Source organism: Microchirus variegatus (assembly GCF_963457635.1).
Source record: "Microchirus variegatus genome assembly, chromosome: 2".
Lineage (NCBI taxonomy): Eukaryota > Metazoa > Chordata > Actinopteri > Pleuronectiformes > Soleidae > Microchirus > Microchirus variegatus.
This window is the reverse complement of record NC_139803.1, coordinates 17,654,371-17,681,375: the sequence shown is the minus strand read 5'-3', so window position 1 is coordinate 17,681,375 and position 27,005 is coordinate 17,654,371. Positions and strand designations below refer to the sequence as shown.

Below are 27,005 nucleotides of genomic sequence, written 5' to 3'. Positions count from 1 at the left end.
GATTACATAGGAATAACAGCACAGGTTAGATAATATCATGTGCTGTAACCGAGCCAGTATGTCCATGTGGGCCCCATAAGGGTTACATTCAGACTGGGTTCTCAATTGGGTTTGTCCATGGTGGCCCCACCTGTCTTTGGGCTTCCTATGTTGGGAAAAATGCTACTGAAACCATATGGGACCTGCATAATGGTCCACTTCAAGCCCATTCCCACTTAGTACCCAGGTAGTCTGGAAAGGGTACTAATGGTGCGTTCCAAAGCCCATCCAAACCAGTTGGATGTGGGACTTATCCTACCTCCAACTACAACAGAAAGTGCACTGGAATGCCTGTCGAAGTGGGACCTCCCACCAGCAAAGTCGGGGCTGATCGACCTACCCCCACTTCACTAATATTAAGTAGGAGAATAATGGCGGCGTCCATGAAGTCACATGAATAGGCTATGAACTTTACTTTTCTGTGTGTAGAGTTTTAGACACAACAATTTGATCACAACTTTTTTTTCATGTTATGGCGTGAAATTATGTTGTCGTCGTTATCCGTTAGCATGAATATATGTAGGGCTACGGTAAAAGTATACTCACGACGTCAATATGTATCGCTTTTACATATACGGCTCACTTGTGTATGTAAGTAGCCTGAAATGTTGACAGTCAAAATGCCACTTAAAACATAAAGCTTAAGCACCGCGAACGTCTTTGTTTGTGCAGAATATTAACATTAAACGCTCTGATTACATGTAGAGAAGCAACATTGTCACCATTTTAAACGCCATAAACAGACACAGTTTAGCAGCAGTCGTCCACCCTCTCTCTTCCTCTTGATCAGCAGCACCTGCAGCCTCACAGCAGGAGTCTGCTCCTCACTCTGTTATTCTTCTCTACTTCAATTCCTCATCTTTAGGTGTTAGTGAAATGGAGTCAGTAGTGTAGGAGCAGTGACTCACAGTAAAGACCACAGTTAAAGACGCTGAGAGTTTTTATATTAACACCGTGTTGAAATACTATAATTGTTGTCCTTGAAGGTTCTTTGTATCTTCAGGAGTTAAGGTATCAGTAACTGGACATACTTTAGATATGTTTTAAATTCTAGTCAGGTATCTAAATACGTACAGTTTTCCACCTGTCAGTCAGAACTGAAGAAGCCTCCAGGATGAGAGGTGAAAAGTCCTCAATTAACTAAAGCAAGTCCACTTGCCTGTAGCTAAACTAATTTGTGGGAAATAATGAGAAGAATTATAGACAGTGATAAGCTCATAGAATGGATATTAAAAGTGAACTTCAGATTGCAAAACAAGGTTTCAAAAGGTTTCTTTTGGAACCTTGAGATTGCTGTTTGCAAATTGACATTGTCATTTTCTTAAGCTTTACATATTGTCTTTTGTATGATGATGAGCTGCTTTCAACTGGACACAAATGTTTGCAGGAATCCTCACCCAGATTATCGTCACAAACTTTCATGTCTGATGTCTGTAGAGTCACAGGAAGAAGCAGAAGGAAGCATTGTGATATGCATGTTGGCCGTGTTTTGAAAATAGAGCAATTACATTTCATCCAGAGCCTTTTTTTATGAACAGAGGGATAAAAGAAGACTTCAGACACTCATTTGTCTTACAGACATGTGTGTCTGCTTTGCCTGTGATTTTCCACCACAGAGTAAGAAGTAAAGGCTCAGACTTAAGCCTTTACTCCAATCAGCCAAATAACCTGCAGTGTTTCCTCTCTACAAACAGCAGCATTATTGTCACACACAAGATTGGTATCAGTTGTTGACTGCAGCCAGATTTTTACAGCTGGTTTAATACAATCAGTTTTCATGACATTGTTATTACATATAACAGTAGAATGGAAGCTTTCTTCAACCAGCGGATAATCACAACATCGTGTCGCTCTTTTAAAAAACCTCAGTATCACCACATACAACATTTTTTTGCAGTGATAATCACCATAGCATATGAGGCATGTTTGGACCCACACCCTCAAACATGATCCTACACAACAATGACAAGCCAAAGCTGGAAAACTGTGGCTTTTCACCGTATACTTTGTGTCAACAATCACCACCAGAACACAGTGCCAGTGGCTGCTCAACAGCAGCCGTCACACAAGCAGCCAAATCCAAAGCTGTTCATACAGATAAATATGATTGCAGTTTCAATCGCCTCATCACACAGAAAATAAACAGTTGACAAACTAAAAAATGGCAACACCCAAATGATCTAAGCTCATTCAAATTAAAGTTAGCAAGTTATAGGAAACGAATTTCATGTCTGTGTAATGAGGTGATGAAAAGTGTAACTAAAACCCCAACTCTGCTCTAGCCCTAATTTTGAAAAAAAATGCCAAGAAGTGGGCTGAGAGTGAGTGAGGGGGGCCTGGTCTGGTCGTGAAATCTCACACTGAGTGGCTGCTGTGTGAAGGGAGCAAACGATGCAAAAACATGCATAGCGATTACTGCCACCCGGCCCAGTTGAGAAGGCAACGAAGCAACATTTGTAAAAGGGGGAGGAGTCTAGGCTAACAAGCCTAGTCCACACTTGTGCTACAAGCTACAAGCCTTCATTACAAATGAAAAAAAAAAAGGATTGGAGTCCACAGACTCCAGTCCTTCATAAAGCTAAAAGATAAAGCTAAAAGGGATGTGAAAGGCAATTTGTCAAGAACATAGCAGTAATATTTGCCCAGTGGAAGTGAGTGACACGGGCATGTTGGCAGTGGAAGAAAACGAAAATGGTGAAGATATTATTGAGTTCTCATCCATGTTGAACTCTGACATCTTGGCCGCTTCCACTTGAGTGCTTTATTGCAACTTGTAAAATTGCTGCAGGTACCATCATCTGAAAAAAAAAACCACATTGAAGTGGCACAGGATTTCTTTTCTTTTTTTTTTCTTCTTTTCTTACATTTACTACATTATTAGTTTAATATATAGTTTTGATTTCTGTGACTGAACTTTTACCCAAAGACCACACTAATTGTGAGTTTTTCTGTGAAAAGAAAACAAATTATAATGTTATGCTCGTTCTCATATAGTTTTTTCAAAGCAAGTGCAATACCAGCAGGAACACCAACAGCTGTGTTTTTGGTTAAGATTTGCATTTGGTTCCGTGGCTCGGCTGCTGCCACTGTGTCACATGCTCGTTTCAGGAAATAGAAACAGCAAAACTACACTTGAGTTGCTCAGATCATTTGACGAACTTGTCAAAGATCCTCTAAAATAATCACTCTCTACACTTTATTTTAGAATATAAAGTATATGTATGATCTAAGACATAGTTTATAGTAAAATCATAATAATAACACTGTTATAAATAGACATGATGAGCTCATCACTCACTCTCATGGAGTCAGACTGGCACTACCAGAACAGATGCTTGTGGGCGAGTCCTCACACAAAATTCAAGTCTGAGCATCACATCACTGTTAACACACAATCTTTTATAGCTGTTTATTAATTATTAATCTGAAATGCTCCAAAACACAAAAGTGAAAGGGAATGTGTACAAGACTGTAGTGAGACATGCTACGATGGATGTCCTGGAGACGGTGGCACAGTCTAAAAACAGGAGGTGCTGAAGTTGGAGGTGGTGGAGCTGAAAATGCTTTTGAGATTTTGTCAGGGGTGACCACGGTGGACAGGATTAGAAATGAGCATATTCCATGGAGATAAAGTAAGAGTGTCAAGGTTGAGATGCGCGCAGAGTAGGAATAGTGATTATATTGGACAAAGGATGTTGAAGACGGAGGACGTGAGGAAGATCACATAGAAGGTTCATGGATGTTGTGAAGGAGGACATGAGGACAGTTAGTGTAACAGATCATCATTTGATAGTTTACAAAGAAGCACCCATGCACACATGGCAGTGAGTTTCAGAGAGCTGGGTATCAGTGTCATGTGATCAAATGTGTGATTTGGTTCAATATTTAATGAAATGTGCTTATCAGCTTTCTATGAAATGAACAACAGCCACTGTCAGCATGTTGATTCGTGAGCTTTAAAGGTGGTGATATGTGGGTTTTATTACAGAGTAAGGCTACAGTTATATACTGAGCTAAATGTATCTGACTCTTGGCAAAGGCAGATTAAGGCTAATGTAAAAAATGCTGTAAATGTAATCTGGTCAGATGGGTATGTATTTTTATTGTGTCTATATGGTGTAGTTAATAGCAGAGCAGCATTAAATGTGACCCACTCCACTCTTTGAATTCATAGGTTATGACACACAGCCAGTAAATATGTGTGTGGATCTGCACAGCACTGACCTGTAATCCTCTGTGGTTTAATGTGCTCTCGGACTAATGCCCTCACGGACTATTAAGCTAATGCCATGATTGCTCTTAGTGTTAATGCCGGCCACAAACATCCAGGTTTAAGGGGTTTAAATGGTTGGTTAAGACGTTTTTATTTTCAATGACAGACTTAATACGTGTTTGTTAGTAGATATATATATATATATATATCATATATAAATATTTATATCATTCAAAATTGTCCACAATTATAATTTTGTATCTTAAAGGTCTCGTGATTGAAACACGTCCCTTCCCCCTCCCTGTCTTTGTCACATCAGTGAACTAAGGTGACCTGATGTTTTCATTATGTGGGCAGAGTCATTCCTCTTTTTGTGCAGGAAAATCATGGCGGCGCAAGATGGCGGCCTCCATAAAGCAAGGACCTTGTCTGAAGTATATATAAAAGACTTATTCTAAGGCTACAAAACCAATTATTTTATTATTATTATTTTAAAGTGCAACATGGGTATTAAATGGGTAGTACAGTTACACACAGAGAGAGAATAAATGCTCCTGTCACAGTCTGGGCTGTCACTACCAGCAGCATAATTAAGAATTGAAATATATGTATGTCATACAGATGTGCACTTATGACATGCAATGACACAACATGTAGTAAATGTGATATAATGTATTAATGTGGATATTTTAGCAAAAAAAAAAATGTCACAAGCCTCTAAGGCAAGGCTATTCAACTTTAGGCCTGGGGGCCAGAACCAGCCCTTCAACCAATTTGGACCGGCCCGCAGCCCATTAACTACGGTGGCACTGAGGTGCAAAACACAAACGCAAATCACAAAACACAACACAAATAAAAAATACAAACGCAAATCAAAAACACAAAAACCTTAACTCATAACGCAATTTGATTTGATTTGCGTTTGTGTTTTTTGATTTGTGTTTGTGTTCAATTGTACCTGAATATTATTGGTACTGTTACTTATATTTCTGCAAAAATAGCCTATTGTGGCCATTGCACCTTAATGTTGTTTATAATGTTACCTCTAATTTTGTAAGAGCCAATTGTGACTGTTATACCCAAATGTTGGTGGTACTGTAACTGTAACCTTTTTGCACTATTGTACCTGAATGTTGGAGGTTGTGTTACTTACCCTTTTTGCACAAAACTAGTGCTAAATAATTTATAACATTTTGTATCTATTTGTATCTGTTTACTGTACATGCAACACAAAATAGTAGTACAGGGGTTGAGTGCAGATGGTCAAATGTACATGATGCATTTTTATCAGATTATAATAATATCAGTAAGCTACACTGTAACTGGTAATAAGTCAGGCTATATAAGGTGAATCTGGTGTGGATTTTTTATTTATTTAAACAAACAATCATTTATGCCTCTATTCATTGGAAGTTTTCAAGCTTTGCCTGAGTGATAGTCAATGGCCTGTACAACCACTTTACTTTGCACTAAACACTTAATAGAGTGAGGATAAGCCTCTCAGACTGGCTGCTGGCCATTTACACCAGATGTGTTTCCCAGCACAAACACAGGAGGAAGGGTCCTAACTATCAGACGATGTGGTCTGTATGTTCGCTGAGTCAAAGTAATATGATTTAGCCAAACATTTTAATGTAAAGTCTGTTGAGTTGATTCAGACAGGGTGTCGCGTTCTCGACTCTAAATCGAATATCGATCGAAACAACGTCACGTCATCTCGACCTTCGAAAGCAAAGGTGGAATCGAGGATTGTGACGTCCTGCAGATGCGCAGGGGGGGAAAAACACAGTTGTAGCCATTGTAGCATGATTAGCATGATTAGCATGATTAGCACGTTACCTGAAGCTGTAATATTCACTTTAGTCTGGTGCTATTCCATGGCTTGCCATTTTTTTAAATTATTATTATTACTATTTTAAATTATTCATTATCTTTATCAATAATAATCAATTAATAGAGTAATGTGATCCATCTAAGTATCACATTTTCCCCACCTTATTCTGTAGGTATATTTACAAGCATTACAAATAATTAGGGCTGTCAAAAGATTAACATTTTTAATCAGAATAATCACAGGGTAGCTGTGGATTAATCACGATTATTCACGCTTAATTACCATTCGTAAATATGCCAAAAAAATTCAAATTTTCTCTTTATATTGTTGTAGGAACGGAGAGATAAATAAAGTATGTGAAAATATAAATGTAAAGAACAACAAAATACTGTAAATAACTTGTAAAAACCTATACAAACTTAGTAAAAAATAAACATTACATTGTAAAAAAACCCACATTATAAGACAATATAAATAAATAGAATAAATAAAATGCTGTAAATAACTTTTAAAAAAACTATTCATTGCACTGTAAATAACTCACATTATAAACAAAATATAAAGTATAGAAGTTAAATAGTTTTTTCCTAAACCCACAGCAGGAAATTCCTCATCAGCACTTTGAAGCACTGCTTCTACTAGTTAGCGTTAGCGTCAGCTAGCATTCAGATGCTAATGTTAGCTGCTGTCTGTGTCCCCGTTAGTTAGACAATGACTGTTAATGTTATGATTATATCATTATCTGCGCCAGTAGCGCCACTTACAACTGTGTGTCTTTCTTTCTTTTTTCTTCCTCTTCTAACTTCCTGATTGATAACTCCTCTTCATTTTCCTTCAGCTTCACACAGGTTAACGTTAGGTGACGTGGGGCCCCTTTCGGGAGGTTTCCTACTGAGATGTCATTGCAAATCAACCATTGTTGTTTAAGGGAGACGGGGATGCAGCTGGTCACGGATGCATTTAAGCTCCGAGTGTCGGGAGCCCCCCTATCCGCTCGGGGCCCCAAGCAGTTGCCTGCCGCCTTGCCTGTTCATAAACTGCACGTCTACCCGTAGCACGATGAAAGTGCGTTAATGCGTAAAAAAATTAACGCGTTAATTTTGACAGACCTACAAATAATATGAATATGGAACAAGGTCGGTTGGTTGTGTTTGACACCTTGTTACCTTCCCAGTGAGCATCATACAGATGGAAATCCAATGCTTTTTTTTGTTTGTTTGTTTCATAATAGCTGTCTTGTAAAACTCTTTAGGCCCCATGCAACCTCATGAAATCTGTCAACAGACCATCTTTTATTTGATTGACATATAAATCATTGTGTATTTTCTGACATTTAAAGACTGGACGATCAATCAATTAATCATAAATAAAATGGCGGACAGGTTAATCAATAATGCCATTTGTTGGACCACACATTGCAATATGAATTTTTAAGCCTCCGTGAAGCGTGTTCCTCATTTTCACTCCTATCTTGCGCTGAACACCTGGCCGCTGCAGAGAGGAGGCATTATCATTGTCCACGACCTTGGTTCTCCTCCAGAGTCTCTCACATTGTGCGTTGTGTTGTTGGCAGAAGGAGAACACACAGGCATCATAACTTCTCTGTGATTTAAATCACCTGGACAAATGTAATTTAAAGAGAACATATGGGAGTGTGGTAGTTGACACCTTGTTCCAGCCTCACAAAGACATAAACACACACACATTCCTTCCCCCTGCATACTTGAGTAAATGACAGTGTTCAAGTCTTCCACGTAATTGCAGTTTATACTGTGTGAGAAAGAATTCCTGGTATTTATTGGCTCCCTGTTTTACCTAACAAATACATTAGAGTGTGTGTATGTTTGGATACATTTCTCCAAGAGATGAAGAGTTTATCTTCAATTGAGTTTTTTTCCTTGAATTCTTAGTTAAAGGAACTGAAACTGTGAGACGTACACTTTTTTCTGGACTATTAACACTCATTTTTTTCCACTTTATTTTTATAAAAAGTATATAAGTATTTCTCAAAATGTTTGAACCATTCCTTTAATGTAAGAGCTGTGATGAGAGGCACAAACAAAACTGTTCATTCAAGACCTACAGTTTCAGAAATTGTGTGTATGTATTGTGAGGAGTTTGGTGGATTTGATGACAGCACTGGTGACAGTGAATCACAACTGAATCGCAACACATTCAGTTGTGATTCAGTTCAGCGACTGAGTTACTGAGGAAACAGTATGTGTACTGCAATAAAGTGATTCAGAATCAGTGAACTAGTACACGGAACTTGCGCCCTGACTGATTCAGCGGCTTAAACTGTCCAAATCAGCCTCAGCAACTGGAGATCAGTTTTAAAGACTTAACAACAAAAACATGGAAATCTCCAACATTTAACAAGGAAATTACTAAATCTCATGATTCAACAGAGGGGTTTCGTGTATACTGAGCTGAATCACAACCTGTTCAGTCGTAGCCAGTTCATCGACTGAGTCAGACGGCGTACTGAATGATTCAGTGAACAAATCTTTTTAATGAACGGATTCTAATGATTAAATTTACTGAAAAGAACTGTTTTCAGTAAAGCAACTTGTAGATTTGAGCTTCACTCTCTCACATGTATACATTTGAGCAATAGTTTGTTCTTCAATGTCATCAAAAGTGTTGACAAAAAACAGCAGTTCCATTTTTCCTCAGCCAAATGCACAGCAGGACGGCTTTTAAGATTTTAAGATTATGTTTAATTATAGTTTTCACAGGGCCCTCATGTAAGCTCTTAGGATCAGATATTTTTCTGACATCTCTATAATCTGAATGCTTAAAATAAAGTAGTGCGCTGATGGACAGCAAACACTTTTATAATGTCACATACAAATACTTGTGGTGTATAGTTTGTGTCTGTTAAACACATTTTGGGATGGAAATGCTGACAGCGCTATTTTCTCAGTCAGAGTCAAGGTTCTGTCTCCAGTGTAGATTATTTTACTTGATACTTCCTGATATGGATACCTTCACGTTATGTCCAGAGGCCAAAGTTGGTGACTTTCCTACTTCCTGTCTGGCACTCGCTGGCCGGATTCCATATTCATTTGTAGATATGGAACAACCTAAAACTGTAGGACAGTGGCTGGAAAATAGATGAGAGTTTCATCCGTAGGATGTTAGAATACTCATGTTTTAGAATTGCAACTCTGTTTAAGGCATCGTCCACTTTTTTTTTTAGCAGTTATTGGTGCTTGAATAGCAAAACCTCTATGGTTGTATGTAGTTGAACAGCCAATAGGAGCACTCATTGACTCTATCTCTGAACTGCCCTATGATTGGTCAGAGTCATCAGATCACCTGCTAGTCATCCACATATTTGATATGGCATAGATTCCCTCCCTGATGCAACCCTCCCATTTATCCAGACTTGGGACTGGTACATTGGATGTGTCACCAGGATGTGTCTCGTGTCACCAGGCAACATCCTCACAGTGTACACAGGAAGTAGCTTGTTTTATGTCAAAACAGATGGTGGCAACACCGACATTGCACTAGTTAAGTGTGACGACTGCAAACATGTTGGAGTTTGACGGGAAAATACTTCTGGTCCCCACCCGCCCCTTCATTGCTGCTATATAAACACAAATGCTCCCTCAGTCAGGTCTGATAGTATTGCTCGACAGAGGCTGTTTTCATATGAAGAACGCAGCATAAATTATATGACATCATTTCTGTTCACAAAGACCAAACAAAGGCAGAATAATAACATTAACGACAACAAAAATCACCAAAGGTTATACATTACAACATGAACATGGTATTAATTGATTTCATTTAAAGTTTTTTATTCAGTAACCTCTGGTGCTGTGGTTGCTTTTTGTAATAACTGTGCTAGTGACAGCCTCATGCAACAGCATTATGTTTGTGGGGTGGTTGTCCATCTGTCTGTCTGGCCCATTCTCCTGAATGTGATATGTCAGGATTGCCCTCAGGGAGCATGATGTATCAGGATCCCCTGCAAGGAAATGTCACCACATCTGGCACAGCTGCCCACTTGGATTTGAGGATGAAGTGATTAGAATTTAGGGGTCAAAGTAAAAATGCCAAAGGTCAACTTCGCTGTGATGTCACAAGGTTCTGCAGTTACATTCAACTTGTTAACACATTCCTTCTCTGTGTATATTGTGTGTCCGGACAGATGTGTAAAATACAACTTAACAGGCAGGAAGAGGTTAGTACAACTGTCAATATATAGAATGATAGATTGGTATGTTTTAGTTCTTTTTGTGTTAATAGTAAAGTACATTTCCTGTTACCTCTTCAGTCTCTGGCTCTGACTTGCATTGATGGTACGTTCCATTTGAAACTGGACCTTGGGTATTTCATGGGATGTTTCTTACAAAGGACCCTCTACTGAGAATCTTCTCACATACACAACCTAACAGGATTCCAAGCTGGAATACAAAGTTCTTCTGCTTCTTTTTCCATTAATAGCACTTTATTTATTGTATTTCTTGATGCTATGTATTTTTTTTAGATGGAATTTATACTTTCTTTTGTCAATGGTATTTCCAGGTCAGTGGGACTTGTCTCTGCCAGCAGCAGTAGCTGGAAGGAGTGACTGAGGGGATTAGAGGGGTTCTCTCTGATCACAGTGGTTGTATGAGTCCATCAGGAGAGTTTGGGATGAACCAATTATTTTTGCTGGCCTGGTTTGTACTGCAGGAGGTTTTGGTTTTGTGTTTACTGGACGTTATACCAGGATGAGATGTTTAAGATGTGAATGAATGATCAGTAAAATAGGGTTAAAATGTCTTTGCTCATATTAAAAGTCCCAGGTTTCCTCAGCAGGTGTTGGTACGGATGTGTCGTCTTATATAATGTGTGCGAATGTGTGATGTGTAAACGGTCGATGAAAGTGTGGGTGGAAATAAGAGCTATATTGTTGCTTCTTTGTCTCATTGGTTTTTGGAAAGTTGAGCTTGATTGATTAGACATTAAATGTAATTTTACTTTCTATAACTTAAAATTTGTTTGCAAGAGGTGGGAATCGCTAGGTACCTTTTGACGCAATTTGGTTACGAGTCAGGGGATACAATTTGATCATAACTATACATCTTGATGCATTGATAAGCAAAGTAATTCATAATTGAATGGTCCCATGTATTTACCTCCTTTCACCTTTATTAATAAAACTGGAACAACATACTGTATATTTGTGGAAACCACAAGAAAAGAGAGCTTTTTTGTTAAAGCTTCTGTAGAAAATAAATGAGAATACAATTCTTGGCTGAGGCATGTAATAATATAGCCACACTGTTCTACTGTTTTTTAGCTCCGTACACAGTTTTGATACAGAATCATTCTCAAAATGTCTATGTTGTATGAGAAGCACTGAAACATTCCATAATAGTCTTTAAAAAAAAAAAATTATTCGTTTGGCTTAATAAAGGCGCCATATGTAAGAATGTGGCCAAAAACGGTTACTACACTCAAATTCAAAATACCAAGGTCTTTTAGGTTTCGTTTTCTCCGCCATTGTAGCTCAGACGTAACTGGCAACCCGTGGTTGTTTGGCAGCTGAGACTCTACTGACTGCAATGATTGATAGATGGCGGTAGGTGGCGCCACATGCCAAAACATGATTTCAAAACATAAACATGATTTGCAGTCTGCAAAAGATTTTTTTAAATGCAAATATTTTGTCTGTACTGTTGTTGTTGGTGAGGTCAGTTTGTTATATGAACATTATTCCTGAGTCTCTGTGACATATTAGGAGGATTTTATGGCCAGTTGCTTTAGATTTATTACATAATGCACCTTTAATCTTCTCATAATCATTAAAAACCAGGTCTTTTCCTCACTTAGACTGTTTGTTCTCTTCTATTCTCTCATGTCTTATCTAACCTTGTTGGTCTTCTTTGGACAGTTGTCTGTTCAAACCTGTGGTCTAATTTGTTCTACGAGATCAATGCAGTGAACTTGGAAGCTTCTGTAAATCTCTGCCTCACCATTAAAAGTGTGGATTTGATCCACAGTCTCTGCCACGGGTCACACAAAAAGGGAAAACTAAATGACTTTCACAGACTCAAACGAAAGTGCGGCCTTAACAAGACAAGAGATGTTCCATTTATTCCTCACTTTTAAGCCGGCCTGCCTTTAACAGCTGATTCTGATACTGTATACGTGTCCAGAGTGGTGTTTGCACTCCAACACAGGTAATCCCTCAATTCTACAGGGGGATCTAACATCTTCACCACTGTGGCTCAGGTAGTTACTGTGAGTCACTGAATAATCACACTGTGTATCACAGCTGTCAGCAGCAACAAATACTGACACTAAGTCTGCTGTGTTCTACATTAATGAATGTCACACAGTCAATTATGGTGAGATGAATTTCTAGGTTTTTCAGTTTTTGGGTGGATTTGAGAAGCGCAACAGTCCTAAGAGTGATCCTTCAGAAATATTTTGATGTGTGCGTGTCTGTCACAAGGGCTGCAATAAGTCAATCACTTATCGCTTAGTTAGCAGAATTCCAGCATTGACGTGTTATATCTAGTGCTGTGGGCATGTTAACGGTGCTAACGGCGTCAACATTAACGCATGACACGTTTCCTTAACGACTGACCGGAAAATGACGTGCGTGACATCATGTTTACGTGCCGCGGCAGTGGAGTCCAGGCACCTTTTACCAGTTAGCTCCGTTAGCTCGTTTAGCACCGTTAGAGCGCCTACAGTCGACCTGGAGCGGTCTGTTTGTTAAACGAAAAGCGCAGCACTACATATAACCAACGTACTGCATATGTGTGTCTCTGTTTTTAAAGTTTAGCGTTACTTTAGAGCAGGGGTCACCAACCTTTTTGAGACAGAGAGCTACCTTAAGGGTAAAAAATAATATGGAGGGCTACCATATAATATTTTTTTGTTTGTTTACCATTTAAATGATTAATATTATGCATTCAACTGCATACACATTCCTTCCAGTGCTTACTCCTAACGATTACCAGTTTTTATAAACAATATCAAAGATATTTTACTGACAGATCATACGGATACATGCAAGTGAGGTGAAGTGAAGTGAGCCCGCGGGCACCGTATTGGCTGCCCGCGGGCTACCAGGTGCCCGCGGGCACCACGTTGGTGACCCCTGCTTTAGAGACTAATCTTAAAGGTGCCATATGTAAGATTGTGGCCAAAAACAGTTACAACATTCAAATTCAAAATACAGTGGTCTTTTAGGCTTCGTTTTTTGATGTAACTGGCAACCCATGGTTGCTCGGCAGCTGAGACTCTTCTGACTGCAATGATTGGTAGACGGCGGTAGGTGGTGCCACATGATTTGCAGTCTGCAAAATATATATTTTTTAATGCAAATATTTTGGCTGTACTGTTGTTGTTGGTGAGTTCAGTTTGTTATATGAACATTATTCCGGAGGATTTTATGGCCAGTTGCTTTAAATTTATTGCATAATGCACCTTTAACAATCGGCAACACTGCATGGAAACACGGCATGCTTTAATGTGCGTTAACATTGATGCCGTTAATGCAATGTGTTAATGTGCCCAGCACTAGCATGCAAGGAGCCGTTTCTGTTCCGCATCTAAAGCACATAAAAACACAAATAAAAGAGATGTTTTAAAACTCCTCAAGATGAGGAAATTGAGTAGAGAAGAACAGAAAGAGAAGCAGACTCCTGCTGTGAGTCTGCAGGTGGCTGTTGATGAAGTAGAAGAGGTAGAGAGAGGGTGGACTGCTGCTAAACTACTTCTGTTTACATTAATGCGGACAAGTGGAGTGTGTGTACACTTAGAAATAAAAGCGCTAAGTAGAACCATGTAAGGTTCTTCAGCTTGTCCTCATAAGAGAACCATTTTTGGCTCCAGGTAGAACCTTTTTATAAAAGTTCTTCCTGGAACCCTTTTAAAACTCTTTATTCAGGAAAGGAGTTTTAAAGGGTTCTCTGGATCAGAATGGTTCTTACTGGAACCCTTATTTCTACGTGTATGTTGAAGTAGCCACTCTCCACAGTCTCAGAGCAGAGAATGAAGATGAATATGACATGATTTAAAACCTAATTTTTAGCCTTTTTTTTTTCACGGTCACCACCTTCACCAACTGATTCAGGACCTTCATTTGGATGATGGAAGGTTCAAAGTTTCATTTCAGGGTGGACAAAGACAAGTTTGACTTACTTTTTTGGGCTCGAGTATGAAAAGAGTATCCCTGTATTCCAAAACGAGGGATTGTGCAGGCAAAGGATATGACGTGAACGGTCCCTTAATGTCTACCTGTAACTTGAGAGCACTAAAGGAAGTATGAGATTCTTACCAAAATAAACCAGTAAGTTTGGGTTAATAGTAAAGTACATGTACACTTCTGAATTGCATTAATCACGCGTTCCATTTGTAGTTGGAACTCGGAATATCCGAGGTGATGGGGTGTTTCTTACCCTGGTCTCAGATTTCCAACTTGGAAACTCAGTATGACCTCATGTACCCTGAGTCAGGATTCCAAAATGGCTGCACCAGTGCTATATTATCTTATCAGTGGTGACCTTTTTGATCAGTGACTCAAAATATTATCAACAGATTAATCAACCACCAACACAATCGTTAGTTGCAGCTCTAGCGCTTCCATGTATCTGTCAGTACCTTTGAAAATGTGACTTTTCCAACTGACTAGATGGTCGGTGAGACTTCAGAGGGGATCATTTATATGTGATATTTGATATTTATTCTGAATAATTAGAAGGTTTAGCCCCAACACTCACAGTAGCCTCCTTTCATGCTTTCTAAATATATACAGTGTTGTACTGTAAATGACACTGTTGTTGCTTGGTGTAAGACCACCTGCGCTGCATTAAATTACACTCATATCTGTCACATTGTGTTATTTCAAACTCATGCACTCATGATGTGTTGCTTTAAAACCTTATGCCCTTGCCTTTGAACACTCTCCCTCTTAAAATCCATCCCTTCATGCTTTCTTTGCTGCCTTACATATTCATAAAGCCTTTTTTGAATAAAACACAGAATACATATAGCTTATTATTCCTACATTCATGACTTTCTACGATCTCCGACTACTATCTGTCCAAAAATTGATTTTAATCCTCTAGGCAAGTGGTTTTCAAACTTTTTTACCCCGGAGCACGCCAAAGGCCAAGACAAATGCCCAAGGCACACCTGTAGTCAAATTCATGCAAAACAGCCTCTATAACACACACAGTCACTCTCCTATTATCTCAGCTACTTAAGTCCATGCTACTCAAGCTGGTCTCAGTTCACTGAGTGCCGCTTTTTCCACACTAGGCTAAATCCCCCTTTGCTCAAATAAAAAAATAAAAGTGTATTGATGTTGGTGTGGGCCACATACATGTATCTCCACCCTATCTTACAACAATAACAAAAAAGAAGAACAAGCAGCAATCTCTCACACCAGATTGTATAAATTGTTGTGTTTCATTTCCCGAAAACAAATATTTATATCAGGAGAAAGGTCAGCTATAGAGAGGCCGCCATTTTGGCATATTTGCAAATGGACGAATTAGACATATTTGAGCTGTTGATGCTAACTGAAGGCATAGGTTGAACAATGTGCTGTACAGAATATCAATAAAAGAGTAAAACATAACACAATACTTTTATATATTGCAACGCGAGTTCCGCTCAACCTGAATTAAAAGCGAAAAAGTAGGTTTTTAAAGAAGATTTAAATCTCTTGAGTCTTTGGACGTGTAATGTCACCTCTGGTCTTCAGTTTAGTCCAGCCACCGCTTGTTAGTCCACCTTTAACTGTCATAAATGAAAAGCTCTATACTGATGAATGACACCACAATGAGAACCACTGCTCTTGAACAAATTCACAGTTTTGGAGGAAGCAGATTTTTTTTTTGTACTTTTCCTTTCCTCCCAAACCGAGACAAAAACTGCAGACATGCTCGGTCCTCTTTTGTGTCTGTAACTCTTCATCCGCCTCCTTTCCCTCCATCTTCACAAGACGACATAACAGCCTGAGGGATGCCTGAGAGAGAGAGTGAGAGAGAGAGAGAGAGAGAGAGAGAGGGGGGGGGGGGTGGAGGGAGGGAGGGAGGGAAAAAAAATATTTTTTGTCAGGGTACAGGTGTTGGAAATGACCTTCCCTGTGCGTGTTCCCCTTTGTGCATCTGTGTTCATGTTTTTGCATACTGATTGTACACTGGCTGCTGGCCCTTTGCAGATAAAACCATGGTCTTCTGGGGACCCACTTGTAGCTGGGCTTACACTGCTTCTCTGTAATGGCAGGCAGCTTAGGGAGCTGCATGGACCCTCAGGCATCAGCCTGACACAATTAAGTACAAGGAAAGCAACATGGTGGGCTGTGAACAGGGACTCAAGGCCACAGAAGCTCCCTTGTTTGTATTGTTCTGCCATAGGTTTAAATGTCTAGACAGCGTGTGGCGTTGTACTGTGATTACATATTTATGGTTTCTGCTCATGGCTAATGTTTTTTTTGTCTCTCTGTTTTTTTTGTTTTAATTGTTTAACTTAAATAATTAATGAGCTTTTAGATTATTTATAAAAGATGAAGCATCATAGGTAAGACCCTGGATTTGTAATGGTTCACCTTATCAAATATATACATAAAAAAAAGTATTATGTAATGTTAGTTTTAAATCAGCTGATTTTAATAATTTAATAAGTTTTAATGTCATACATGAAGAATGTTAAAGACACCATTTAAGTTTGGTTTTAAACATCCTAATAGACATCAAACACATGTTAAACATGCATTACTATTTTTGCAAAGGTTACTCTCAATGTATCATGATATTCATATTTATTGAAATATTGTTATATTGATATCAATGTAAATTATACCACAATATTTACTATTATTGAATTTTAACCCATGCAGCATTATTCCCAGGTAAAATAGAGCAATGCAACTACAGGGCTGCAACAATAAATTGAATAATATTAATAATGTACTGAATTGATTATCTTTCTCGCCAACATTGAAATAATGAAGGGTTCAAAGAACACTGGAGTAATTGATTATGAAAAATAATCAATAGATAAAGCCATAGGTGCTTGTGCACTTATTGTTCCGGACATTTCAAGAAATAAGGTTGCACACTACCTCTTAAATCATATCACATATTAGTATGGAAGACTTTAGGAAATGCGGTTTAATATAGATTTGTGCAAACACGGCATCCTGTGAATGACAGTCTCTTAACAATGTGTGAGGTGCTTTATCTACATAAGCGCTTGTCTGTGTGGGATTTATTGGTTGTAGCAGGCGTGTAGGAGCTCATCACTGCTGGGCACAGTACTGATTATCTGTTTTACAGGGCCATTGGCACATTCAAGCGTAACCTGAACAGGAAGAACATTCCCACAGCTATAATACAGGTGTAAGCAGTGGTTACACGGCTGTGTACATATATATATATATATATTGTAAAAGTTAAAAGTCAAGTTTTGTACTTGTATTACTGTCAATAAAAAAGTGGTTCCGCCTTTCAGCCAGTTCCTCCAATCATCATCATCATCATCTTTACCCATATCACTTCATCACTTTACTTTGTTTGCACTATGCTGATATCATTAGTCACCTTATCACTGTTTATCACTTTCAACATGTGCTCACCATATTTAGTTGTACTTATTTTATTTCCGTGCGTACTGCTGTATATTATATATACCTACATTGACTGTGATTCGTTTTTGGATTCTTTTTTGTGGCATTGTTGCATTTAAGTTACTGTTGTAAGTTACTGTTTTTCCTTCTGTTTGGCACTTTGTTGCATTGTCTTATTTGTTTATTTTACTTTTATTTTTATTTTTATTTTATTTTTTTGTTTTATTTTTATTTTTATTTTATTTTATTTTTATTATTATTTTTATTTTATTTTATTTCATTTAATGTATCTTTTAACTCTTGTACATCTACACTTTTACCTCCCAATTGTTGCACAATAATTTCCCTCGGGATAAATAAAGCATCTTGAATCTTGAATCTTGAATCTTGAATCTTGAATCTTGAATCAGGCCCACCCAGTGCTCCACTAACTCCCAGAGAAGCTGAGCTTCCCCTGAAATGATGTTTATCTGCCCTGTCTCATAGAGATCAACTGAAGCTGAGCTTCCACTGGTTTTGATGTGCCATGCTGCTGCAGGAATGAATTTAAAAATTGCGTCAGACTATCTGTGATAAACTAATATCGCTTTTTTAGTAATGCAATGTAAATACAGCAGTATGACATTTCAGAGGAAGCAGAGGTTCCCTTGCTGTCTCGCACTCATTTGCAAACGGTCATGAAGTCAGTGTGTATTTGAATGCAGGATGGAGGAAGCCACCTATTTAGAAGCATCCACGAACACGATTTTAATGTCAGTTGTGAACATTCATACTTACAGATATCAGATGACTGAAAACAGATTTGTATTCCAGGTCTGAATGCGGCCTAGACTCAGCAGGCACAGCACATTCTCCTGCATTTGCACAGTGCTAAAGAGAGATAAAAGGGAAAGAGCCTGTGTGGGGGGATGTGTGTGGAAATGTTTGGCGGTGGGCCTGTGTGTATACCTGGCTGTGTATGTGTGCGTGTGTGTGTTGGAGGGGGTGGGGGGGGGGGGGGGTTCATGTAGGAATGCAGGATGTGCAGAGGCATTGGAGTTGCGTGTGTACCTGTATCTAATTAGGGTTCTTTTTCTTTGTCCACTGACTCACAGGAACTCACACAGTTTCTTTGAAAAGACTGAGAATGAGAGGAGGGACGTGATTGACATATCAACAGTGTAGCAAGGATTAGAGGTGATTTTGTGGTTGTTAGTGCAGGCTTTGACTGGACTGGAGTATTGATTCACATTTCAACGGCTGTCTTGAGATACATTTCTCTTCAGGTGTCGTGGTGAAAGCTGGTTCAAAACGGCAACACAAACAGATTTGCACAAATACAGAAACAAATGTGCGTGCAGACAACTCAGCACTATAAACACTATGAGCACTTGCATGAGTTTGTCCAGCAGAGAGGAAGACAGAGGGATGGGCTCATGATGAAGATAGAAAATATTGTCTTTGTCTCATAGTATCAGAGAAGGCATCTGGCGAAGTAACATGTCAATATATAATTATATTTTCTCCCTTTTTTAATTTCCTTAATGATGCTGTGTTATTAGCTGTAGTAGAACAGCTATCAGCATGCTTAAAACTATTATACTATAACATTTTAATTAGTAAAATAGTACAGTTGGTGGGAGCAGATATTATTGTAATCCTATTATAATTAATCTGTAATGGAACATTTTTTGTATTTCTTTTGAGGCTATATGCTTTGACTAAAATGATTGACGAAATGACTAAATATTTCAGTATATAGTCAGTATTGCTTTACAATGTTTTTAATTTGACGTGCCCTGAGAGGTTCCAGCTGCTGAAACTAAAGTAAAAACATTTTATAATGAATTAAATGTGTTTGGGTGATAATTATGTTGTCTTGTCAAGCTGGGTAATGATGCACTGTAACACTCATTGTTGCTTAAAGAAATGATACAGAGTGTGTTGTTTTTTTGTATTCATGTATGTGTTCCACAGTAAGAATTATGACTTACTCTCACATGAACTGACCCTCATCTTTGTTTTATCACCCTTGCATCATTTCCCCAGGGTCACGTCTTCGTCAGGAAGACTTCCCTCCTCGCATTGTGGAGCATCCTTCTGACCTTATTGTGTCCAAAGGGGAACCAGCCACTCTCAACTGTAAGGCGGAGGGTCGTCCATCCCCCACGGTGGAATGGTACAAAGACGGGGAGCGCGTCGAGACGGTTCGCGACAACTCCCGCTCCCACCGTATGCTGCTGCCCAGCGGGTCCCTCTTCTTCCTGCGCATCGTCCACGGGCGACGGAGCAAACCGGACGATGGCAGCTACGTGTGCGTGGCCAGAAACTATCTGGGCCAGGCGATCAGTCACAACGCATCACTGGAAGTGGCCAGTAAGTTCTGTCATTGTGTGTTGGTGTGTACGCATCACAGTGCTAATTCCACGTGCATACACTCACATACTATATACATATACTATATATATATATATATATATATATATATATATATATACATATATATATGTGTATATATATACACATACTATAACTTTAGCAGAAATATATAATAACCATGTAATACCAGGCAAATACCCACATGATGGAAAATTGCTGAGTGCATTTAAACCATTTACTTGATTAACCAGATTCCTGGTGTGCATAGTGATAGCATGTGTTTTTAAGAGTTAATTTGTTGATTTCTTGTGTGGTCAGATGATTTACTGACGCATAGGAACCAACTTTTGACATGGACGTTCATTCTCACAGAAAAATTGGCTTCCATTTGGGACAACTAACTAAACCAGATTCCATAGAGAATATCTATTATTTTGTATCTGTGCTGTGTAATTTCTGTCATTTGGACTTGAAGTAACACAATTTAGCAAAGAAAGCAGTAAACCAGCAGCTTCTGTGTCCACACATGCTAAAAATTGTGGTTTTTACTATGGGCTTTGCTGGAGAGAGTGAACAAATTAATTGACTTGAGGTTCCAGTAGAAAAAAGCTATCTCACAACAAGATTTTTTCTCAAGGCTTTGAATTAAAAAAAAGGTGTAGATTTTATTAGACGGGCCTTTTACTCAAAACATAGGTTTTTCCTTGTGTCCCTGCTGGCAGACACCCAGTGTGTCTCAAGATGATTCTTGGCACAGGGAGCTGGCTTAACAGTCAACGCTCATGATGTGTTAGTACCCACAACTACACTTCAAAAACTATCTAGGACATACTGGAAATACTACAGACACAATTTACCTTTACCAGAACACTGGTCTTATACACACATTTATACATTCAATATCTAAATAGCCAGTTTTACTTAGCTGCTTTTGTTTAAATATGGTTATTTTTATGGCTGTGTGACAGGTCGATGCTCACTTTGCGATCCACCTGTCAGACACGGCGACAGCTGCAGTGTCTGCTTTCGTCCCGAGGTTTAAAGCAGGGCTGAGTGTGTTTCTAACAGGTGACAGTATATATACTCGCTGAATCGTAGTGTTGCAAGTGTCAAATGTGTGTGTGCCATTGCCAGGTTAACAGCCTTTCACTGCCGTATGTCTCAGGCAAGGAATCTGTCAGGTCGGAAGTAGTAACCAAACATATGTGCGTATGTTTATATATGTGTGTGTGTGTGTGTGTAGGTTAGCTGCAAGTGAGGGAATGAAGACTGTGGAGAAACAGAGAGAGGGCAGAGGGCAAAAGATCAGGGTTTACGACCGTCTGAAGAATAAATGCAGAAGGTACATGCATGTGAAGGGTTTGCAAGTCCAACAAAAGAGTTTCCATGCACAGTTTGTTGTGGCTGAACCAGGTCATTTGATTGGACAACTGTTCTTTTTTCTTGCAGGGATTCAATTTATTGAACAGAATGTGTCTTACTCCAGAACCCTAGAGGGCAATATGTCTCCTTCCATCTTGTTAGTATAGGTATTTTGTGTTTGACCTATTGTTACACCAAAACAACTTTAGCTGGCAGCTAGTTGGTACCATTGAGAACTAATTGGTTTCTTCCTATCCTGCATTAACTCCAAATATTTAATTACTCCTTGTTAGTCCTAAAATGCACTGATCTGATTTTTTTCTTGTTTTTGTCGGTGTTGTCTTCTTCTGAGATAAAGCTCAGAGCGTCATGGTCTGTTTGGGTCCATCCAACCATTATCTACTGCTTTATCCTCCACCGGAGGGTCGCGGGGTACACCCTGGACAGTTTGCCAGTCTATCACAGGGCCACATAGAAATTTAGAGTGACCAATCCCTATATTGCATGTTTTTGGAATGTGGGAAGAAGCCGGAGAATCCGGAGAAAACCCACACACACACGGGGAGAACGTTCAAACTCCACGCAGAAAGGCCCTTGTTCCAACTGGGGCTGGAACTCGGGTCTTCTTGCTGCAAAGGCAAGAGAACTAACCACTACGCCAACAAAAGTCTGGTTTCAGTCATACTAATACGTATTTTCCATGTAAACACCCTGAATGTAGTCGACTGACAAAAGTGAATAAAACACTGCATGAAAGGAAGCATTGGTGAGAATGTTTAACGACTGTGCTCAAGCCTTTGTGAGATGTTTTGCTCCACAACCTGCATGGTTGATCCCCTGGTCTGTTCAGCTGCGTCAGCTCACAGAACTCTAACTCTTCTCCCCCAGCTCTGTCTGGGGGAGAAATTCCGCAAAAAGGTTTTAAAATAATAATAAGCCTGTAGTATCTGTTTCACCTTCTGAATTATAATGAAAGTGCTGGTCAAATGGTGCGATGGTTAATGCTAGATCAGCGCTCTGACACCCTGAGCAGCTCAGCCCCTCAAGGGTTTGAGTTTATTACCCGGAGTTTTGAGGTCGGGAGGCAACAGAGAGAGAGGACTTGTTGAAGCTGCCTGGATGAGTAATGTCTCTCTGCTTCATCCTTCAGAGGTTGCACAGATTCATGGGTCACCCTGCAGGGGATTGAAGGTAAAACACAATCCCCTTTTGGCAAGTGCTGCTGAGTTCAGAAGTTTAAAAAAAAAAGCAAGGAACTGTTAAAAAGTGGGGTGACCCCAATCTGTCAAGAGATGTGTGAAATCATTTGTCGGGTCTTGTTAATGTGTCAGTTGTTAATTGTTATGTTGCTTTGAGTAAAAGAATTGTATCCACATGTGTGTGAGACACAGTGAATTAAGTCTTTTGGAATAATTTGCTTTGACATTTAGCCTGGACTCTGACACACATACAAAGTGTTATCAAATTAGCATTATGTTTTACTTATTAGGTTTGTCACCGAAAAATCACTCGGGCACTAACACTGACTGACAAGGCTCTAATTATAGAGCAGGCTTGTGGATGGTGATCATTTTCCAGCAAAGAGACTGAAGACTGAATAGCTGTAAAATTAGCACCATGTGCTACATGCAGGTCACCAGCATTCAGAGCATCAGAAGAACTTTAGAAGCATTTGATTACACTCGGAACTGGATCATGAAATGATGTCAGAGAATGAACAGGCTACATAAATTATTAAGCTATTATTTAATTATTTCTTTGGTTGGCAAACTGTAGTAAATGCAACTCGTATGACATGATTCACAACTGAGTCTTTGTTTCTTTATTTGGTTTCAGCCATATTTAAGGTGTGGCTCTATGGGAATGTGGTCATTCACCCTCTTTGGTTCAAAATTACATCGTAACCATGACTTTCGGAAAGACATTCCAATCTGTTATCTTCAGGAGTTAGGAATCTGATACGTTTAGTGAATATCTCAATCTGATTTCAATGTGTGATACACAATAAAGAATGCAGAAAATATGTTTGCCTTACAACATAGAGCATTTGGCTGCTTTTTTCCATGTTTAAATGTACAGTATATACATTTTATATTGTATTTTTCAGCACAACCAAACTGATATATTTGATATATAATGAAAATGTGTTTGAATTTGTGAAATATGGAAATACGTCACAGTTCAAAATTAATTTGGCTTATTTTTATGAACAAAAAGAAAAGAAAAACATGTCTATTTTGTGCATAATTAGTGTTACTTTATATCACTACTAATATCACTAAAATAAAAAGAATCATAACTTGACTTGACACATAAGATGACGAAAAAGAAAAAAAAAATCATTTTTTAAAGCCTGAATATGTGACCTTTAAGTACACACCCCCAGGATGTCCATATAAGGAGTTGTGTATTATTACCATGGCAAATTATCATGGGTGCACCTGCGGCACAGATATGTGCCGCTTGAGCTCTAAGGGTTAAAAATAATAAAGGTGGGTGACACTGTGGTGTAGTGGCTCGCACTGTTGCCTCACAGGTTTGAATCCTGGTTCCCGGCTCTTTTCCTCTGAGGAGTTTGCATGTTTTCCCCCTGTGATCGTGGGTGTTCTACGGGTTCTCTGGTTTCCTTCCACAGTCCAAAAACACACAGAGGTAAAATTGGACACTCTAAATTGACCGTAGGTGTGAATTAATGGTTGTTTGTCTCTGTGTTTTGGCCCTGCAATGGACTGGAAACCTGTTCATAGTGAACCCCGCCTTTCACCTCATATGCCAGCTGGGATTGGCTCCAGCTCCCAGTGTCCCTTTTGTGGAGGATAAAGCACTAGACAATGAATGAACAATGGAGGCTCCAACTGTGTCTAAATATAATCTTGTATTAACAGACACCAATTAAAATGGACCTGGATGCCACACTATAGCAACAAAGGCCATGTGATGGTCTTAGAAAGGCATCCATCATGAACACTTGAATAGTCTGTTTATAATACATTTCTGACTAGGTGAAGATTTATATTGTTTTGGGCTGAAGCACATGGCAATATGCTGCAGTTTTAATAAGAATAATTTAAAGGTCCCATATTCTATCCTATTTTTCCAAGTTAAACTAGTTCCCTGGTGTCTAATGAACATGTCTGTGACATGCTTTGTTCAAAATACCAAAAGAATGAAGCACCACAGCAGTTCAATCACCCTGCCAAAACACCCCTGTTCAGAACGCTCTGTTTAGTAGTATCTAAAAAAAAATTAAACTTAAGGGACAGGAAATGACATCAGCCACAGAGGCTACTGGGAGCTAACAGCAGTTAGCATTTGGAAAAGCGATCATTTGCAGGGTCTAGCAGGCACATTGCCTTCATATATAACATGTATCCACTGGACAGATAAATCCTCTGAGGCTAGAAGTTTGTGTAAAACTCTGTGCTGCACTGTGGAGTATAGACTTTGCGGACTTCCGGTTTTCGGATATTGTTGACTGGTAGGGCCAAATATAAATATTAAAATTATTAAAAAGTTGATTTTGCATTATATGGGACCTTTAAGCAATCTCACCATTGTCCGTTTGAAGGAAATGTCCAAGTCCAACAGTAATCCAGTGAACAAATAATCCATAGTTAAGGAAACGTCTGTAGAACACACCGGAAATCCTTGTGAGCCAAAGACCTCAAAGGACAGAGCTTTACCTTATAGCTGCAAACTCTCCTTGACCGCTAACTCTGACATACATCCTAAGAAATAAAAATATCTCTCTATTAATTCCAGGAACATCTGTCTGCTAAATCACATAACTGTCGAATGTGTCACCTGACAGGCCTCAGTTTTGGTAGGCGATTTACTAAGGGCACCAGTATGTGCCAACTTAAACATTGTTTGGATTAAGAAATGCATGGGAAAGAGGTACAGGGCACTGTTTTACCAAAGATGACGATAATATGAGCATATAAACAAATAACAATCACAAAGGCTTATTCTAAGGCTGCAAAAATGACATTATTTTAAATGTTAAGCAATCATATAATTATCCAAATACATTTATGGGTTTAGTTTGTGTGAACCTGACACAATATCTACTATCACTATCATATCATGCTTTTTAGCAATGACATGTAACAGCTGCATGTGTTTTTTTTTCACCCAGGTGGTACCACTATAAAAAAAAGCTTGTCCTAAATGTATGTTTTTGTATTTTTTTCTGTAATAGCAACCATTATTTTTTATTTATGAATTACTTCATGAGCTGGTCCAATCTGTCTTTCAGGCTGTGTGCAGCTCATAGGCCAGACATTCCTCACCCCTCCCCTACAGAGCCTTATTGACAGAACTAAATGTGAAAGCCGCAGTGGAAAATTAATAACACATAAAAGCCTTAACTGAATTCCAGTTTTGAATTTACTGTAGTGTAAATTTTCCGACCGCCTCTTTCATTTAAGCAAAAGCAGCGATGATGAAAAGTAACGAGGCGGTCGACAAAAGGCAGACTCGGAGTCTGACAGATATACAGTGATGGAAGCGGGAAAGGAGTGACAGAGACAGATGGACGAGAAGAAATGGGAGGAGAAATATCTGTCCTTCAAGGCGCACAAGTGAAACTTGTTTGCAGAAAATTGAGGTGACGTGGTAGAGACAGTGACAGATGTAGTATGTGCTGGTGCCTGAAGCGTGACCATAGGCTTGTACACACACATGCTCACAAACAGACGAGTGGAACTCTCTGAAAGTGAAAGAGACGGAATGAGACGGAGAATAAAAAAAGACATATAACTTAGTTCCTTTCCAATAAATGTCACCGAAGACACTCAGCATATTTTTTTTTTTTCTGCCTGCAGGGATCCTAGAGGACTCTGGGAAATGAACATATGTCCTATTGACCTCAGCCTCTTGATTCAATCAGGGAGCGCTTTATTGAGGTGAAGGCAAAGTCACAGCCTGTGTACTCTAAAGGTTATTGAATAGTAGACCTGTTTTTATCCCCAGTAAGAGAGGGCAATGAATGTATTTCTTAAACTAATTGGACACTGCCATTTGCTAGAGGAAAGTGAGGCGCGTGCTGGAGCTGATGGTTTGGCCACAACACTGCAGTGATGGAGTAATGAGCCACAGGGAAAGACAACTATTCAGCTACACCATCTCATAAGAAAGTATGACAACACAGGCTGATTTCTGTCTATTAGGACCGTGCCACATCGTACGATAATATCACGATAATACAGGCAGTACAGTACAGCTTCACAAGGACAGACAGGCCATGGCCAAGCAAAAGGGCTTGTAACTGGTGTGATGCCGTTTCAAATTCCCACCAGGTCAAGGCATGGGTACCCGTTCCCCATTGCTCAATATAATTGGACGTTCTAACTTGACCAGCCATGGGTGGGGGGGATTTCTTCCAATGTACTGTACTAAATGGGAGGTTTGAGGCAGTCTGTTGTACGGATTTTTTCCGTGTGCTTCAACAGTGAGGGCAACAACATTATAAAAAAAATAAGTGCAGTGCGAAATCAGTGAAATACGGATCTGAGGAGCAACTTGAGCGTTCTGGTGCTGACAATAGGTGAACCTCACAACGACTGTGCACTGCAATCTGACGCGTGTCCAATGAAATATGAATTTGT

At 39.2% G+C, this 27,005-nt stretch overlaps 1 protein-coding gene across 1 annotated transcript in view; it reads left to right on the top strand.

Moving 5' to 3' along the window:
- The window catches only part of LOC310940348 (roundabout homolog 1-like), a gene marked incomplete at its 5' end in the record, with an annotated part of 135,801 nt that overhangs the window by 29,832 nt on the left and 78,964 nt on the right, over positions 1-27,005 (top strand). Inside the window, one exon of the mRNA XM_083905297.1 lies at positions 19,705-20,031. Coding sequence (XP_083761423.1) covers positions 19,705-20,031 — 327 coding nt within the window. The remainder of the gene's footprint in view (positions 1-19,704; positions 20,032-27,005) is intronic.